General features: G+C 42.8%; 1 protein-coding gene and 1 long non-coding RNA gene across 4 annotated transcripts in view; one reads left to right on the forward strand and one right to left on the reverse strand.

Annotated features, from left to right (window-relative positions):
- Window positions 1-386: 386 nt before the first annotated feature.
- Window positions 387-1288, reverse strand: LOC109320952. Its single transcript, XR_002103896.1, has 2 exons — window positions 1109-1288; window positions 387-825 (listed from the first exon to the last, which is right to left on the reverse strand). It is a non-coding gene; the product is annotated as an uncharacterized LOC109320952 (long non-coding RNA).
- Window positions 1289-6251: 4963 nt separating this feature from the next.
- The window catches only part of CUNH14orf159 (chromosome unknown C14orf159 homolog), a 49417-nt gene continuing 37301 nt past the window's right edge, over window positions 6252-18367 (forward strand). For all 3 annotated transcript variants that reach the window (XM_019552408.1, XM_019552410.1, XM_019552411.1), the window contains exons 1-5: window positions 6252-6327; window positions 7355-7466; window positions 13024-13177; window positions 13929-14127; window positions 18118-18268. In XM_019552408.1, the coding sequence (XP_019407953.1) occupies window positions 6295-6327; window positions 7355-7466; window positions 13024-13177; window positions 13929-14127; window positions 18118-18268 (649 nt within the window). In that variant the 5' untranslated portion in view covers window positions 6252-6294. The remainder of the gene's footprint in view (window positions 6328-7354; window positions 7467-13023; window positions 13178-13928; window positions 14128-18117; window positions 18269-18367) is intronic.

The following is an 18367-nucleotide window of genomic DNA, read 5'->3' on the forward strand; positions in this document are numbered from 1 at the left end:
CCTGAAAATCGGAAGAAGGCCAATGTGCCGCCTATCTTCAAAAGAAGGGGGAAAGAAGATCTGGGTGTCCGGTAGCCACCGGGTATGGGTGTGTACCCTTACACCCTGATGATATCCACCCACCCTCTTGGAATGGCTACAGCCTGTGGTCGGTCTAGGTGGGGTCTTACGCTCTCTCTCTTCTCGCCTGCCATAACTTTGATGTTGAAGAAATGTTATTGAAAGGGAGGCAGTTACTACCCACCTCCAGCTCAACTGACCGCCGGTCCTTGCCCCGGTGCCCGAAACCCTGGAAAAGGATGAGGAAAATAATCATCCGGAGGCAAATCTTTCTTTCTTTTCTTTTTTTCCCTTCCTTTTATTATATTTTTTTTTCTGGGGTTTTTTTTCTCCTTTTTAGTCTGACTGCTGCTGAACCAAGTTTCAAGACACTTGGGTTCCCATCATTCCGCAGGTGTGGCAGTGGCTTCTTCACAGCCTTGGGTTTTCCTTGTGTTCCTCAGCACATTGGGGAATCTGCTGTTCTCTTCTGCTAATTTCTGCCCTGCCAGACTTAATTGGTGGCATCTGACCCCTTAACAAGCAGGGGAAATCCTTGCCACTGATAGGCAGCATGTAGTGGGGAGGGTTTGGTGTTCCCCGTCACTCTCTCCTGGCTTGTACCAGCTTTGCATCCCCGGGTCCCACAGTGGAGCCACTGGGGCAATGGATCCTTCTTCCCTCCACCTGGGAGTCGTCTGTTTCCTTTTAAAAATCTTCATTTTGCCGCAGCTGTCTCAGGCTGAAATGGACAGCCCGCAGCGATGGATCCGCGCCTCCCCGGAACTGGAGCAGAGCAAGAAAAACAAAACAAAACTGGCAAACCACAACAAAAAACCCAGAGCCAATGGCTCAGGAGCACCCTCCTCTTCACCCGTTTTTAGCGTGGTTCATCTGGCTCTTCAGGGCCCAATTGGATGCTTACCTGACCCTTGCCATACTCCCCCCGTGTCTCTTACCCTCAGGCTTACTTCTTGCCATCTCCTCTCGTCCTCGCTCCTCCCCCTTTCACTCTTTCCCTTGCCCCTGTATATTGCCCTGGTGGCAGATGGGCACCAATCCATCTCACCTGCTGAGGTGGTAAAGCTGGACTGGGGTGAACTGGGAGCTCCCACCACAGCATGGAAGTCTTGCTTCAGTAAGGTCCTTGTTCCTGCTTGGTAAGGCATCCTGGGTAAGTGTCTTCCAGCCCCTTACACTGGGGAACTACAAGTCAATCAGCTTGACCTCAATCCCTGGAAAGATTTTGGAAAAAAGTTATTAAAGAAACCATTTTAGACATCCTGAGGGATAGCCAGCATGGGCTTCTTGCCTGACCAGTCTCATTTCCTTCTATGACCAGGTGACATATCACCTGGACAAGGGAGAAGAGATTGATATAATATATCAGGACTTTTAAAAAGCCTTTGATCTGGTGTCCCATGATTTCATGGAAAAATTGGCCAATTGTGGCCTCAGCTACATCACAGTCCAAAGGCTGGGGAAATTGGCTCCGACGTCAGACCCAGAAAATGGTAGTTGACGGAAGTGAAACATCATGGTGCTCTGTGTCCAGTGGTGTCCCCTAAGGCTCCATCCTTGGACCTGTACTCTTTAACATCTTCATTAATGATGTGGACACTGGTGTCAGAAGCAGACTGGCCAAGTTCGCTGATGACACCAAACTTTGGGGTAGAGCATCCACACCTGAGGACAGGCTGGTGATCCAGGCTGACCTTGATAGGCTTAGAAAGTGGGTGGATAAAAACCTGATGACATTCAATATGGAACCGGGCCTCTGGTATGTCCTGCTTCAAAATAGATGTCATGATGCGTGTTTCTGGGCACCCTAGCCTTATGGGCTATGTGTGGCTCCAACCACATCTTTACCACATCCCAACCCTTGCAGATGGTACTGATGTTGTCTGGTCTGGGCCTTGTTGTAATTTGGCCCTCTTGTCCTCCCTGGGCTCTCCGCAGCCCTGTCTCACTCTGCGCCTCACTGGCGCCAGGGCTTTCTGCAGCCCTGCAAAGTGCTGCACGTAACTGGTGCCGGGACTCTCCACAGTCCTGCAAAGTGCTGTGCCCTCTGGCGCCGGGGCTCTCCGCAGCCCAAATGCCATGCCCTCTCCACGCTGCCATGGGCCCCCAATAAGGCCTCCTGCTTCCCCTAATAGCTTCATCCAAACCACTGGTCTTCTACAACAGCAAACAAAACACAAGCCCCTGGGCTATAACATCATTCAAGCCACACCAGGGGTGCTCCATCCCTCACCAGTATCAAAAACTTTACTGGTAATCAGGCCTCTCCCCTTTGCTTGCTCTGAGAGAGTTCCTTCCCCCTTGGCTGCTGGGAGGGAACTGCCTTCCTGGCCTCAGCCCTGGGGTTTATATATGAGCCAGGCCCTGCCCCTTCTGGTCAGCTTACCGGTGGTAGGTGTGGGCCCCTAGCTCGTTCTGGCTGCCCTGGTAACCAGCAGCTGGGGCTTCCAACTCACTGCTAGGGCTCTTCCCCTAGCAGTTTCAGCTCTTTAAAGGAGCAGGGCACCATAGTGCCCTGCAATACTCCACCTTGGGGAAAAAACCCCACATCATGCTTTTAGGCTCAGCAGTGCTATGCTTGCTAGCACCACGGTCGAAAGGGACTTGCAGGTCATGATTGACCACAAAATGAACATAAACCATCAATGTAATAGCACAGCTGGTAAAGCAAAAAAACCTCTGGCTTGCATCCATAGATTCTTCTCAAGCATATCTCAGGATGTCATCCTCCCGCTGTACCCAGTCTTGGTGAGTACTGCATCCAGTACACAGCTGGAGTACTGTATCCAATTTGGGGTTCCACAATTCAAGAAGGATGTGGAGAAACTTGAGAGAGTCCAGAGGAGAGCCATGTGCATGATCAGAGGGCAAGAGAACAGACCTTATGAAGATAGGCTAAGAGCCATGGGACTCTTCAGCCTGGAAAAGCACAGGCTTAGGGGTGACCTGTTGGCAGCCTATAAGTATATAAGGGGTGTGCATTAAGATCTGGGGGAATGCCTGTTCGCCAGAGCACCCCCAGGGATAACAAGATCCAATGGTCATAAACGCCTTCAAGACCATTTTAGGCTGGACATAAGGAAAAACTTCTTTACTGTCCATTCCAAGGCCTGGAATAGACTTCCTCCAGTGGTGGTGCAAGAGTCTGGACTCTTTTAAGAAACGTTTGGATGTTTATCTTGCTGGGATCCTTTGACCCTAGCTGACTTCCTGCACCATGGGCAGGGGGCTGTACTCAATAATCTTCTAAGGTCCTTTCCAGCCCTCATGTCTATGAAATTTATGAACAGATGCATGCACTACACACACACACCCTTCCCTCAGAGTGCTAGTAGGCATCTGGCAATACTTCCACCCCTTGAGCAGCCAGTGGGGAAAAACCTGGGATGGTGCAGGCAGACCTCCCTAATCATAGCATCCTGCCAGGGCCTGGCCAAATTCCCCTAAACTCAGCCTTGTGGAAGGGAAGGGAGGACTGCTCTAGCACCGCCCCCAGCTTCTAGTCTGAGCCACTGCAGGCATGTGCCTGAATTTCCTCAGTCCAGATAGAATGTCTGTCCAGTTACAAACCGGTTCAGCCTAGCCAGGTTAGACTAACATGTGAGGGTTGAATCAATTTAGGCTCAGGCTTTTTGAATATCTGTCCCTAGCCCAAAAGCCTGTAAAGGGATGAGTGTGACCTGGATTCAAATTCTTTATCCTGAATTAAATTTATGTCTCCCATGAGAAAGCCATGATCTCTATGCCATATTCTGCAATAGACTCCTCTTAAATCTCAGCTATTGAAGATCTGTCAATTCATATAAAATACTTGATTATTAAACCAGGGAGAAATTAAATTGGAGGTGTGGAGAGATGCTATAACTTGGCAATTACATCTCTAATCTAGGTGAACTGGGTTCCAATTCCTACTCTAATGAATATTTAAGTACTTGATACAACATCTAAGACTCCTTGGGTACATCTACATGTGCAAATGCTGCTTGGTGGGTTTATTCTAGAATAAATTACTCTAGAGTGAACCCACCCCTGGCAGGTGTCTACACATGTGGGGATGCAGGACCAGATTTGCTGTTCCTGGCAGCAGTCTAGTCCCACCCCCTCCAGCCCTGCACCAGCCCCCTGTAGCATCCAGGGGGAGCTCTATCTCCCTCTTGGTGCTACCCCAGGTGCTGGCAGGGAACATGGGGTCAGGAGACAGCTATCTCCTGGCAGGGGCTGAGGCATTGCTCCCTGCCTCTGGGAGCTGCCTGTTGCAGGATGGGTTCCACCACCGGATCCCAGGGAGGGACAATGTCTCACTGCCCTGACAGCATGGAGCTCCTGGTTGGGGTTCCCCAATCAGGGGAAGGGGCTTGGAAAGAGCTGCAGGGGAGGGGCAGTTCCCAGTCCCTTGCCCCAATCTGCTGATGGAGCAGCTAGCAGTGAGCCCCTGGCTTGGTAGGCAATCCCTGGTTTTTCAGTGGAAGAATTTCTAGCCAGCTCTGGGCTGCACAAGGAAGTCTGCACATGCAGCCTGAAGGTAGCTAGGGACTGTCCCATTGTCCCAGTCAGGGGTAGGTCCTGATTGGACAATTGAAGCATGAAGCTTGGAAGGAACTGCAGGAGAGGGGCAGGTCCCAGCCCTGATCCACTGCTAGCTGCTCCACTAACGGATCGGGGCAGGGGGCTGGGAACTGACCCTCCCCTGTAGCTCTTTCCAAGCTCCATGCCTTGATTGTCCAGCTCATTGGGACAGGTCAGGAAGTGGAAGGCATGGGTGACCACTGTGACATTGCAGAGGTCACCCACGTAGAGGACTTTGGTGCCTCCCTGCTGGTAAGATGTGCAGATCTTGCTGCTGACCCAGTGTGGCAGGTATAGCCACTTCTTCAGCAGCCACTTTTGGACTCAGGCTCAGTGCAGAGAGCGCCAGTAGGTGCAGCATGGGGGGGGGGGCGCACTGACTCCGAAGGCCAGTGAGGGTGCAGTGTTGGGGGGGTGCCAACTCCAAGTGCCAGTGAGGGTGCAGTGTGAGACCAAAGAATGTCAGTTCCATCTGCAAGGCTTGGGGCGTGGTAAAGGGATGGTCGGAGCCATGCATAGCCCATAAGGCGAGGGTGCCCCAAAACACTCAATACAGAACAGGTGCCATAGGGGTGCAGGATCCCTGGGGCCAATATACAGCCAGAAACTGTGTCCAAGAGGACAGAAAGGCAGCCTCCCTATTGTATATTATCCATCAAAGACGTAGCGGGTGAGAATTGAGGGTGCCCTTTAGGACCTTGGCATGGCCTTAGGGGAGATCACGGTAACCCCTAAGATACCAGGCTGTTACGGTCAGGTATGATCTTCCTTTTAATAAAGGCTTGATGATTTGTCCTCAGCAAGTCCTGTTCATCCATATATTAAAATACGTTTTTATTATTATTGTTACTACCAATTTACTAGGAACAGAATTTGTACTCACTGGCCTGTAGTTCCTTGGGTCTCCTCTGGAGTCATTTATAAAGATAGGAGTTATATTGGTAAAATATATCCTTCCAGGCAGTTATCAAGATTTTTCAAAGTAGTTCTAATTGGCAGTTAAATTTTGGAACATAGTGATAGCTCTATTCTATCTCTGTTATCTAAAGTATTACTATAGTATCTGATAACATGGCAATGTGTAGTTCTCACTGCAGCATTTAACTCTCATATTCCTGTAAAATAATTACCAGATAAACTGAGAAAAGGAAGGAATTTAAGGAAAAGGGATTAATTCACTAAAAGAGTGGGTTTTTTCCCTACATTATTTATCTGGGCTGACAACCTAATATATAAACACCTCTAAATTAATGGTAGAAGGTTTAAAAACTAGACCAAAAAATCTAATCTCAGTTTCACAGTTGAGCAAATCAGAACACTACATTGGAGTACCTGATACTTTTGGAGGGATTTTGAAATGTGGATATAAAATCTGCTGAGAATTTTACAATCAAGGCCCATCTATTCTTTTTGCAGATTAACAAGAAATATGTTATCAAGAAATGTACATTCTCATAGTCATTTGTGCATTACCTCTTATGAAAAGGTTCTTGTAGATCTTATACTATTACAGTAATAACCCAAAACACTGTTGAATTTTAACAGAAGAGTTAACATTTACTAAAAAAGACACCCCTTATTGTACATTAACTTACCAGCTTTTAAAAGTACAGCAGTGAGTTTTCCATGTTTACAACTATTATTACTTCTTAAAGCGTTATAATAAAAATGGCTTCTCCAGAGGTAAAAATAGCCTTGGAGGTGAGAAACTTTGATTTTCTTGGAGGCTGTTTGGTTCTTTACAAATTTTATTTTTAAAAATGAGAAGTGGAACCTAGTCTTAGATAACTGGAATTGGTTAATGATTAGAGCTGAGTATCTCTTCTCTCAGGTTAGCTTAGCTTAGAAGGAAAGGGCCAAGGTTTTTTTTTTTACGGCTAAGTAACATGTATTAGTTAACCTATTCTCAGGATTTTCTCCAGTATAGATCTAATTAACTCCTTTTACCTCTGTTAAGCTGCTTGAAGTTAAAGAGGAACCAGTGTGATCTTTTTACCTAAATCAAGGTAAAAGCTGTTAGCCTACCTCAACAAAATGTCAAAGGAGGGTCAAGTAGGCAATACAAGTAACTATGGTCAGTTTGCCCAGTGTAAATCAACTCTCATTGTATGACAGATCAATTAAATCTCTTGATGTCTATGGAAAAATCAGCATGAGACTATCCTTTTCTGTATGGTAGATACTTTTGCAAAGTACAATTTATTTTAAACTATTAAGAAAACAACTATGTTAAAAAATATATATTTTTTTATCACCAAGTCAAATTTCTAATATTCTATTTGGGCCTTTTCAGATACAAATCAATTCTGTAAATTAACTTGTGGACTAACCCATTTATGTTATTTCAGTTCTAAAATAGTAGAAGTTTGTCAGAATGAATACTTTAGAATTTGAAAACTTAACAAAGATGATAACACTGTACAGTGCTGTAAAAAAGCTAACTTGATTTTGTATTCCAGCCAAACAGATAAGCTGCACTCTGATTCGTTTGTTAGGAGATCGACACTCCCTTTAATCACACACTGTTCTGTGAAACAAACCTTTGAATTGGTTATTTGCATTTTGTCTTGAGACTAAGAATTCCTCAGAGAAGGATATTTCTGCAGAATATGATGATGAAACACCAACCTTGAAACTGATGTCCTGCAATAAATTTGATTTTGAAGCACTAGTAAAATGCAGCTATGTGTTTAAGCCTTATAACAACATTACGGTTCTTCTGTTCAAGAGTGAAGAGATGGCTTTTACAGGAGGCCTGAGATCTCTTCTTCCCCTTGCAGTAAGAAATCTAATTCGTTTCAACAAACTTAATACCAGCAATACTTCTGGAATGGCTGAGGGTAAGTGAATATTACATCTGTTAAGTAGATGGGCCCCATTATTTAGATAAGACAAAGCTTGGATTTTGGGGGGAGCAGGTGTTAGATTTTAAAAAGCATCCAAGTATGAGAAGCAAAAGTCCTATTGAAAATCTAGAAGACCTTTGCTTATAAGTCATTTGGATGTTTTTAAAAATCATACTCAAGTATCTAAATCACTTGGGTACATTAAAAATCCTACCCTACTAAAAGGTAGGCTTCTAAATCCATATTTACGCACTTAAATAAATGGCCTTGATTTAAAAAATACACAGCTACTAGTGATGTCAGAAGGAGAGTTAATGGGTGCTGAGCACCTTGAAAAACTTTACTCCAAATTCAGCCCTCCTGTATACCTGCATTATGAGGTAGATTTTTTCCCCCCCCAAGGGCTTCTGCCTTATTTAGTACATAGGATACATTTGCTTTGGGGAGACTTCAGGATTTGAGTGAAGGAGAAAATTAGTTGTAGAACCCTGCTTCATTTGGTCCAAAAGTTGGAAGGGTACATAATGAGCAATGGAGAAGACTTCAGGGAAGAAAAAGAACAGTCTCATCAATGATCATTAAGGCTGTCTAGCCTGCCTCTATTATAGGGTGTACCAGCACATTGTTCTGTAACTTTTTTCATAAGTTGTCACTATTGTAGAACCTGGATACTTTTCAGGGTTGTATTTCTAATCCCAAAGATAAAATGGAGGCCCCTGAGGTGAGGGAGGGAGTAGGGCAGAAGCAGGGGCCGGGGTGGGTCATTCAGAGGCATGGTGGGGAGGTAGAGGTAGGCTGCCCACTGTGGGCTGGGGCTCTGAGCCCTGCTGCCTTGCCCTGGGAGCTCAGCTGCATGACCCCAGTGTGCCTCCTGCCACCGGGCAGGCAGAGGTTGTGCCATATGACCAGTGTGCCCCTTGTCCCTGCCAACCCAATGGGTGGCAATGGCATTTTGTGGCTGAGCTCCTGGGGCAAGGCAACAGGGCCCAAAGCCTCAGCCTGCAGCGGGCAGCCCATGCCTCCTTCTCCCCCGCCCCTCATCCCTTTTCCTCCACTTACCAGATTGGAAAAACCAGAGATCTGAGGTTTGGATCAGGAGATCGAGAGTTGGAGTTATTGTGACTGAAATCCCATGTCTTGCTATGGTTTCACAACAGTTGGCATTACTGATACCCTCTGAATAAAAGCTTCAGCACACAGCTGATCATCTTATCCTTAATTTGCTAACCTACTGTGACTTCAGTGGGTTGTGGACTACCCAGGTACAAATAATCTGGGTTCTACTGTACTTGTGTGCTCATTTTCTGAGTAGCCAACTCAAGATCTGGATTCTATTTTACAAAAGCGCTAAGTGCTCATAGCCGCAACTGAAGTTACAGGAGCTGTGCTCTGAATATATAAAGTCCTTCAGAATATTAAGCACTCTGATATTTGGGCACCCAGAATTAGTGAACATATTTGATTTTAATACCTTAAGGCTGTGTCCAGACATGTGTGGACATTTGATTCCCTGGGGACAACTGGTGGTACACCTTGTGCCACTGCTAGTTGTCCCTGGGGAATGCCTGTGCCACGTGTGTGCTGGCTTGTGGCAAGTTACTCCAGGTGGGGTAGGGGAGTCTGGGTCCAGTACTGGGATGGATATCCAGGGGTCAAAAACTCTTCCATGTTGCTCCTTTGCAGCATGGAGAACAACAGAACTAGTGGCATGGCTGCATTCACCTGAATGCAGCCTGGGAGTCCTGTTTTACAGGAGATTATGGTAATCTCTCACCTCGCGGGTTATTGTCAAAATAAGTACATTTTGTGAAGCATTCTGATGCTGTAATAATGAGCACATATAAGTATATTCAAATCAATTTTCAACAGCATGTAGTAAATAAGGAGAGGGACACGCACTGAACAATGAAGATAAGGCTAAATGTGGAATAGATGCTCAGTCAGTGAGCATCACCTATTTTGTGCAGTGGGTTACAGAGGAGCCTTGCAGAAAAAAAAAGTTGTAATATAATTAAAGACTATTTTGCATAGCATACACACAAGGTGCCCAAATACAGACCAGCCTAATTCTGACATTTTCTACATTCTGAGTTCTTCACTGTGCAAATTGAATGTTCTTTTATTTTTTTTTCTATTTTATTTTATATATATTTATTAATAAAAGGGTTAATACATTATATGCTATTTTGTTTAATAAACTTCTACTCAGGGTTTAGTTACATATATGTTTTACAGATAAAAGCATACAACACACAAAACAAAAATAAATCAAGCTAAAACAACACTGCACAGCATACTAAGGATGAAATTTTGACCAAACTGAAGTCCAAGGAGACTTATGGGCCAGGTTTATGCATGCCAAAGTTTATGCATGTGCTCAGCTTTACTATCATAAGTAGTTCAATGATCAGTCTTTGCAAGATATGAGTGGAAGGGATTTTAAACCAAAACATGGGAGAAAGATAGGCAGAAAGTAGTTCCTTAACTTGGATTTTAGTGAGGAAACTGATTCATATGCCTTGCAACAAATGTCATGCAGATCATTAATATGAAAAAGTGGTCAACACTTAACTTGATTTACTTAGCACTAATGCTGCTTTACACCACTCCAGCTGTAAAAAAGAAAATGAATGAAGGTTTAAGGCCTTGAAACACAGCTCTGGTAATGTAACTGGGTGCATCTACATGTGCTATTAATGTGCAGCAATAAACTCCGGGGTAGTTTAAGCTGAGATTTATTGCTCTTTAGTGCACTGTTTGACTGTGCACCTGGAAGCAATTAACTCTGGAGCAATAAGCTCCAGAGTTTATTCATGCACAGCATATGGAGCTGGGTCAGAGCAGCCCTGGCTAGTAGGTCAGCCTGCCAGCTGGGACTGTTCCCCTCAGCTCAGTGTGCTGTGGAGGAGCTGACTGAGGTGCAAGGGAGCTTCAGCATGGGGCTTGCTGGCAAGCAGCCCCCACACTAAAGTACTTTCATGCCCCAGTCAGCCCCTCTGGTGTCTATACATGTGCTGCTGCAAAGTTTTTCTCCTTGGCAGGATGGTATTTATATTTGCAAAGTAAATTTAAGTTTACTCCAGCCTCATAAGGGTACATATGTAGATGCCAAGACCTCTACTGTGCAGCTAATTGGTATATGTGCAGTAAATGCCTTGTGTAGATGCACCCACTGAGAATAAAAGGCCAGGATTGCTTTTTTTGTGTGTGAAGACTTTTATTGGACCAACTGTATAAGTTGTGAGAGACTTTCTATGCAACTGGTTCAATAAAAGTTATCATAAAAACCCTTTCCTCTCTCTTGTTTCTTGTACTGTCATAGCTATAACATGCCAAACCTACCACTGAGGATGAGTTCTTTCTATTTTTAAGGCTCGTGTGAGATAATTACATAGTTTTGAATCTTGACATTATAGTTATCTTTTCCTTTGGCATGAAGTAACCACTAAGTTGATCAATATACATACAAATATTTAACGCTATTTAATTACAACTTGCTCTAAATATATTTTAAATATATATATTTATTAATGTATCTGTTTTAAATCTTCAGAGAGCATGTTTTTGCTACTTATGAACAAAATATTTAGTTTAAATATAAATTGGGCTTTTAACCCTGTTATTTGGAGATTTTGAAATGCACATAATTGGCAATATCTCAGAATCCCTTAAAGAATCTTATATTTACAAATGGTGTACTGACATGCCCAAGTCCTTCTTGTCATTCTACAAAAGAGAAATAGAAAGGCTTCCAAAACTTGTCTTGAGAGAGAGAGCAACCAAATAATACACCAAATTAATGTGCGAGTTGGTTAGCTCACCCAATTTTGCTAGCATTTCATCTACCTGAAGGATACATCTGCATTTTGTTTTTGTCATCTAAGAATTTGTTTGATCTGGAAAGGAAAAATACTTATCCTTGAAATACTTTTTAGCTTAAAAAATACTAAGGATGGGTCAGAAGAGGATGGATTAAGTTGTTTTAAGTACAAGACACTTAAATAGCATATTCTGAATTTATAGTAGGTTTATACAGTCTCTGGATACAGTATGTCAGATGATGTGATTAGTGTTTTTAAGCCATATGTGGACATTTTCAGTCCTACTGAATTAAAACAGATTTATGCATTCTGGAATATTTTCAGTGAACAGGAATGCCAGTGGATTTCATGGTGAGTGATGAGGGACTATTTTAATTTAATATTATATTTATTTAGTAATAAATTTAGCACATTTACTTACTAATAAAATATGTCTATTTAATACCTGTATGTAGTAATAAAATGTATTTCTGTGCAGAATGTTCCCTGGAGGCTGGCTTGTGGGGCAGTTCAGTACATAAATATGCTTGCTTCATTTTTCACTATTGCTTTTCTGTTCTTTAAGGTCAGAATAAATAAAATCTTAAAACTGTCCTCTGTCAGTTTAGAACAAGTCTATGATATTAACTTATTTTGTATTTTATTCTTTAAAAACTGATATTTTATTTCAGATATTTCAATAGAATTGGTGCAACTTGGATACAACACTATAATAATTTAAGGCAAATACGACGTGCCATCTGGCCTTTTACTTACAGATCTCTAACAGATAACATAATAAGAATTTATCTCAAGACAATACAATATATGACTGTGCTAATAACATGGTTAGGAATTCTTAATCTGTATGTTATTTACAGCACAGATCAAATTAGATCCCTTGACTGTATCCCTATTTTTGGTCATTAGTATTTACATATGAAAAAAAACCTCAGCTGCTTAATATAGAATAGCTATTTAAAGTTGAATGTCTATTTAAATTTCTATACCTGGTATTTAGCATAAATTGTACCTGCCTCTTTCCCAGACTTGAAGGAGGACATTTTGTGCTCAAAAGCTTGTCTAACATCTCTCCCAAGTAAACAGTTGGTTTAATGAAAGATATTACCCGGCAAATCTTGCTTCCTCATGTCTAACAGGCAAAATGTAACTCTTGGACTACAACTTCTTGTGCTAAATTGCAACCCAAATATGTTTTCTTTACCAGGAAATACCCTCCTGTTTTTGGGGAAAAAAAGAGCCATATACCAAAAATATAGGCAGTTATTTACTCATTAGATGTGCCTTGCATCACGGTTTTGTCAGGCCTAGAAAAATGCTGAATATACAAGATACCTTACAGTGTTTTTATGCCAACATTTACATCAAATAAGATGTTTCATAGCATTGTGATTTGCCAGGCTGTTTCAGCAAATAGCCCCTTTGTAAAGTCCAAGTTTCCTCGTAAAATAGCTAATTAAAGAAAATATATCAACCCTGGTCTAAAATATTAAATGTGAATGCTAAGTATTTCAAAAACTGAAATGACTGCAATGGGCACTGTCAATTGAGTGTATATCTAGGAGTTAATTTTTAAGTTTAGTAGCCTACCTTTATAGTTTAAAAATAAATAATAAAAGGGGATTTTTTGGGAAAGAAAAAATCCCTAGGTAAGATCCATACAGAAATCATACTGTAAAATATATACAAATTGAATTTAGAACTGATCATTTTTTCTTATAAAATTTTAGGCTATAAGCAGGCAAATGTTGTAATCTTGCATAAATCCCTTGCTGACAACTTTGAAAAGTTTTGCCGAGCAAATAATGGGCCTCTGCCACTGCTGTACAGAAGCAAGCCTGGTGACTGGAAATGCCCTTCTCTGAGCAGCAATTCTGACATTAGGTAGGTGTGGACATGACTCTGTCACAAGGTCTAAGTGAAAGCTAGGATTAATTGGACAATAACATTTTCTAGAGTACAGGCCAGCCACAGAATTGTATACAATAAGCTTTATTTCTTCTCAGTTACAACAGTCAATTGACTACATTGGTGTAATAGACTTAACATTTTGCCAGTTTGACAAAATGATCCTTATCATAATGTCAATGTTTCACTGACAGCAAAAAAGAAGTTTTGTTTAGTTGCAAAGATCTTCCAGTAGATCAAAGATCTCTCAGCTGAGAGTCAGCTGACAGTATTCCCTACCAGTATTCCCTCTTCCTAATTTTATTCAATACCAGTACTAACATGGTGACTCTGCGTTACTTGGAATAGTCTGGGAATTAGAAGGACTTCTGAAGCAAGTGGTCAAAACAGGAGACAGAACTTAAACAATGTCTCTTAAACATTTTATTGAGCAAAATGGGGGATTTCTAGGGCTTTCACCTGTTCACAGCAAAAAGTGCATTTCGCTTCATCACATGTACCCAGTTTCTGGCTTTCTGTAGCAAATGTGTGGAACACACAGACTTTTCTATTCTTGTGACCTAGACTGGCACCAGAAAGGAAAACAAAATGGACAGAACAGGAAAAATCCTGTGCTTTTAATGTTTCATTAATGTTGATTAACCAGCATTTCTTCTTATAATGTTTCATTCTACTTAAAGTCTGGGACAACTGTGAAACTGATAGACTGTTCCTTTACGCCACTTAGAACTGATTGCCTGCAGTACAGAATATACGAGTATGGACTTTGTACTGGAACTCTGACAAGTTTGAAGGAGTATTCTGACCAGCTTAAAGACATGGTGACTTTCTACTTAGGCTGCAGCTTCTCATTTGAAAAGGCAGTCCAGAAAGCTGGTGTTCCTGTAAGGAATATTGAGCAGAAAAGTAATGTAAGCATGTATAAGGTAAGAAAGTCATTAAATTACATCTACATTCAGTCAATTGTATTGGCACATTTTTCTGTAAAAACTTGCAGTGATGACCATGTCCAATAAATACAAAGTTAATGATTAAGAAACCATTTTTAGTATCTTTGCATGCTTTTTCAGGCCGCTCAAAGTGTAGCTCTACTAGGCAATAATTTGCATCTACACATGTGATTAATGTTAATGAATAAACTCCTGAGCTTATTGCTCTGGCGTTTTTTCACTCCCAGGCATGCCATTTGACTGTACACCCAGGATCAAAAAACTCTGGAGCATATTGCTCCAGAGTTTATTCATGTGCAGCATGTGGAGTCTGGTCAGAGCAGCCTGGGCTGTCAGGATGCCTGGTGGGGGTCAGCCTGCCAGCCCAGGGCTGCTCCAACCCGGATCCATGTGCTATGGAGTGGCTGGAGTATGCGGGTGCTTCAGTGCAGGGGCTACCTGGTGGCTAGCCCCTCACTGAAGCACTCTCATGCTCCAGCCTGCTGGGACAGCATCTACCCATGCACTGTTGCACACAGAAAAGCTCTGCAGCAGGGTAGTACTTACAAATAAAAGTACTACCCTGCTACAGAGTTTATTAGTTTCGTGTGCCCTAATAGGGGCTCACATGTAGATTCTAAGACATTTTAGTGTGCAGTTAATTAGTCAACTGTGCAGTAAACATCTCGTGTAGATGTGCTCACTGACTTTTTTTTCTCAATGAAGAGAAAAAATATCACTCGTTATTGAGACCTTGTGTGAAACTTCAGCTTGAAGGAAAAACATGCAGTGATTTGTAAAGCAGGATTACTTTCTAGAATTAGGAAAACATCTTTACTGCAGTATTGTCAACATGATAATAATATAAAATTAACATAGACCCTTTGTGTGGCACCTGTCTCCTTAATTATATTTCTGTACTTTATAACTGAAATCTAATGGTGTTTAAATATTTCCCATGCAGATAATATAATTTGTTTACCACTTCTTGAGTGCCATTTTATCTAGACTTGTTTTTCTGAATAGGAATGACTCATCAACATCCTGATAGTCAGGACCTTAACATTCCTTCAGGTCAATCTGTGGCGTCTCTTTTGCATCACAAAAGACAATGGCCCTATGAAACTTGTGTATTCCTACTATGATAATATGAGATTACTAGTATTGGGCACCTGGCATCAGTGGGTTTGACCTCTGCACTTCTATAGGAGTTTGGCTGGATTATAGTTTCCTTTTATTCTAGGATGCAAGAATGGTTTGGGCCCGTCAGTCTGTGACTGTGCTTTTATTAACCTCCTGTAAAAATATAGCACTAGGTCTACCATAGAAAGTCTATCTGAAATATATGTTCTTGCCAAGTTGCATACTGTAAGTACTGAATATGGATTTAGACTTTAAAATGATTCAGAATGTTTCAGTATGATGCATCTTGCTAATAAGAATTAAAGAGCGGTTTGTTTGGTTTCTGCACTAATGATTGTTGTGAAAAACTGATTATTTTAATTGGATGCAAGAAACAAAATTCACAAGAGCATTTAAATTATATCATAAATGGTGCCCCTTTTCACTTTCAATATAGTAGATTCCTTTTTATTTACATGGCCATTTTCTCTTAACAAAATTATGCAAATAAGTGGACTATGCCAGTAAACAGAAGGGAGGGGAGATGCACCAGAATCAGGTAGTATAATTCCTGATCCTAGGGGTGCTTGTACACATGATGAAAAATTGGCCATTTTTTGCAGTTTGAGTCACTCTGTACACCTGTGTGGGGGGGGGGTTACAATTTAAATGAGTTGTTACATTGCAAACTAAACCACATCAGCTTGTACTTTGGTTTGCAATGTAGCTATTTGTAATGTTGCAGCCTTTTGACAGCTCCCCCTTCTTCCCCCCTCCCCCTGCCCTGCCATAGGAAAGGTGGGCTGAAGGCAGAAGTGGTGAGAAGCCTGATACTTTTTTTTTTTTTTTGCCCATAAAGCCTGCCCGCATCTCCTGCGGCCAGTGAGCAAGCTGCTGGCAGTATGAATGGGCTGTGGGGTGCCCCTAGTCCTTCCTTACACGGTGGCAGCACCCCTTGGGACCACACGGGTGGGCTACTAGTGAGTGGGTGCTGCCTCAGCTTAGGTTTGGATCGGGCCAGGTGCTGCCTCTGAGCTGGGGCAGCACCTGCATGAATGATGTATGCCCCTGGGAGTTGGGGGGGCATGGCAGTGACAGGAGCACAGTGATGGCAGAGGGAGCGCAGCAGTGGTAAGTGGAGAGCTCCTGCAGATGCCGCCGGTGCTGTCAGCACTGTGGTGGGGGGTGATGAGCACTGACCAGGGGTCAGCGACCGACTGCAGACACTGCTGGCAGCATTGGTGGTGGCCAGCAGCAATTGCTGACCACCCGCAGATGCCACCAGTGATATGAACAGCAACTGACCACAGGTGCCACCAATGCTGTCGGTGCAGTCTGCAGGTGGTTGCCAACCCCTGGTCAGCGCTTGCCACCCCCCGCCACTGCTGACAGCACTGGTGGCATGTGCAGGAGCTCCCCGCTTACCACTGCTGCGCTCCCTCTGCCATCACTGTGCTCCTGTCACTGCCATGCCCCCCCCCAGCCGCCGGTGTGGGGCACCACCACTGTGGTGGAAAGGCCCAGGGCCCTCAGCGGCAGCAAGGGGTCTGATCCTTTTTTTCCCTTGCAGAGCCTGCTTGCCTCTCCCACAGCCAGGGGGTGAGCTTCTGGCAGGCTCTGAGCTGTGGGGGGGCCTTGGTCCTTCCCTCCATGGTTGCAGTGCCCCCCAGGGCTGCCCAAGCAAGTGGCTAGCAGGTTAGTGCTGCCCTGGCTCAGAGGTAGCACCTGGCCCAATCCAACTGTTCCCTGAGCCTGAGCTGGGGCAGAACCCACCCACTACCAACTCATCTGGGCAGTCCTGGGGGTGCTGCTGCCACTGAAAGAAGGATTGGGGCCCCCCACAGCTCAGGGGCCTCAGCCCGCCGGCAGCTTGCCATCCCACTGCAGGAGATGTGGGCAGGCTCTGTGAAAAAGAAGGAAAAAAAATTGGGCCCCTCACTATAGCAGTGATTTAAGCCCCTACTTTGAAATGGTGCAAATATTTAATTATTGCCATTAAAAACCCACCATATCAGTTTAGGGGACTAAACCCCCATTACATGTACAAGTGCCCTAAGATAGCATTTCAAGTTGTTTCACACTTTTTTTGGTCAGGTCAGACTTTCTAGAAATACATTGAAAATTATAGCTGTTCAGTTGTACAATCATACAACTGAACAGCAATTCTCAATTGAATCTTAGGCCCCATTGTACCCTCTAATTTGACCATGTGCCTATGGTCAAATTAAGAAAGAAAGCCTCACACACAAAAACTTAATTCTGTTTCTTTTAGCTGTGCCATTGAATGGGTATTTTAATATGGCAGCTAATGGCAGTTAAAGACAGGAAACACACAAACTATACCTCCCAGGTGGAATGTGCTTATTAACTTGATACAACAAAATTCACCATATTACAAAAATGTTTCACAATTTGAAACATTTATGATATGAGAGGTAAGGATTTCTTAGGGTGATTTATCTTTTACTGGACCAGCTATATAGTTGAGATAAAGTTAGATAAAGGTTTTGAATACAAGACATTATATAAATTCTGTTGTGAGTAGAAATCTCTCTCTGTCCACTATACACTCTTTACATTATTCAACTGAGCAATATTTGGGTGCTTTGGGGTCTCCCCCCCCCCCACACACACACACTTTTTTGGCTTATTCAATAAATTGAAATATACTCAAAGCCAAAATGCAAATAAGCAGGAAAAAATGACTGAACAGCTAGGACACATTTTGTCCTATGAGGAATTATGCAAACAATTGAAATATGTGAATGTGATAAAGTGGCATATATTGTAGTAGTTTTTTTAACTGAAAATTAGTCTTCAGGCAGATTCTTGCTAACATCCTGGGTCCTTTTTACATTTTATCAGACAGATGTACCTTGCCACAGTGTTGCTACTTTTTGCTGCAACTTAGTGGTCACAATGAGACCCATTCCTGAAGACAAATTAGAAGCAGTTGTGCTAGCAACTTATCCATTGAAAGAGTCGCATGGAGCACCAGTTCACATTGGTGATGCTGGTCAGTGTACTTTCCATTTATTTAATACTTTGTCTGTGTTGCTTAAATCTAAGGAGAAAATGATAGAAAATGGTGGGATAATACATTCTTCTTAAAAGA

Source organism: Crocodylus porosus, unplaced genomic scaffold, assembly GCF_001723895.1.
Source record: "Crocodylus porosus isolate Cpor-Errol unplaced genomic scaffold, CroPor_comp1, whole genome shotgun sequence".
Taxonomy (NCBI): domain Eukaryota; kingdom Metazoa; phylum Chordata; order Crocodylia; family Crocodylidae; genus Crocodylus; species Crocodylus porosus.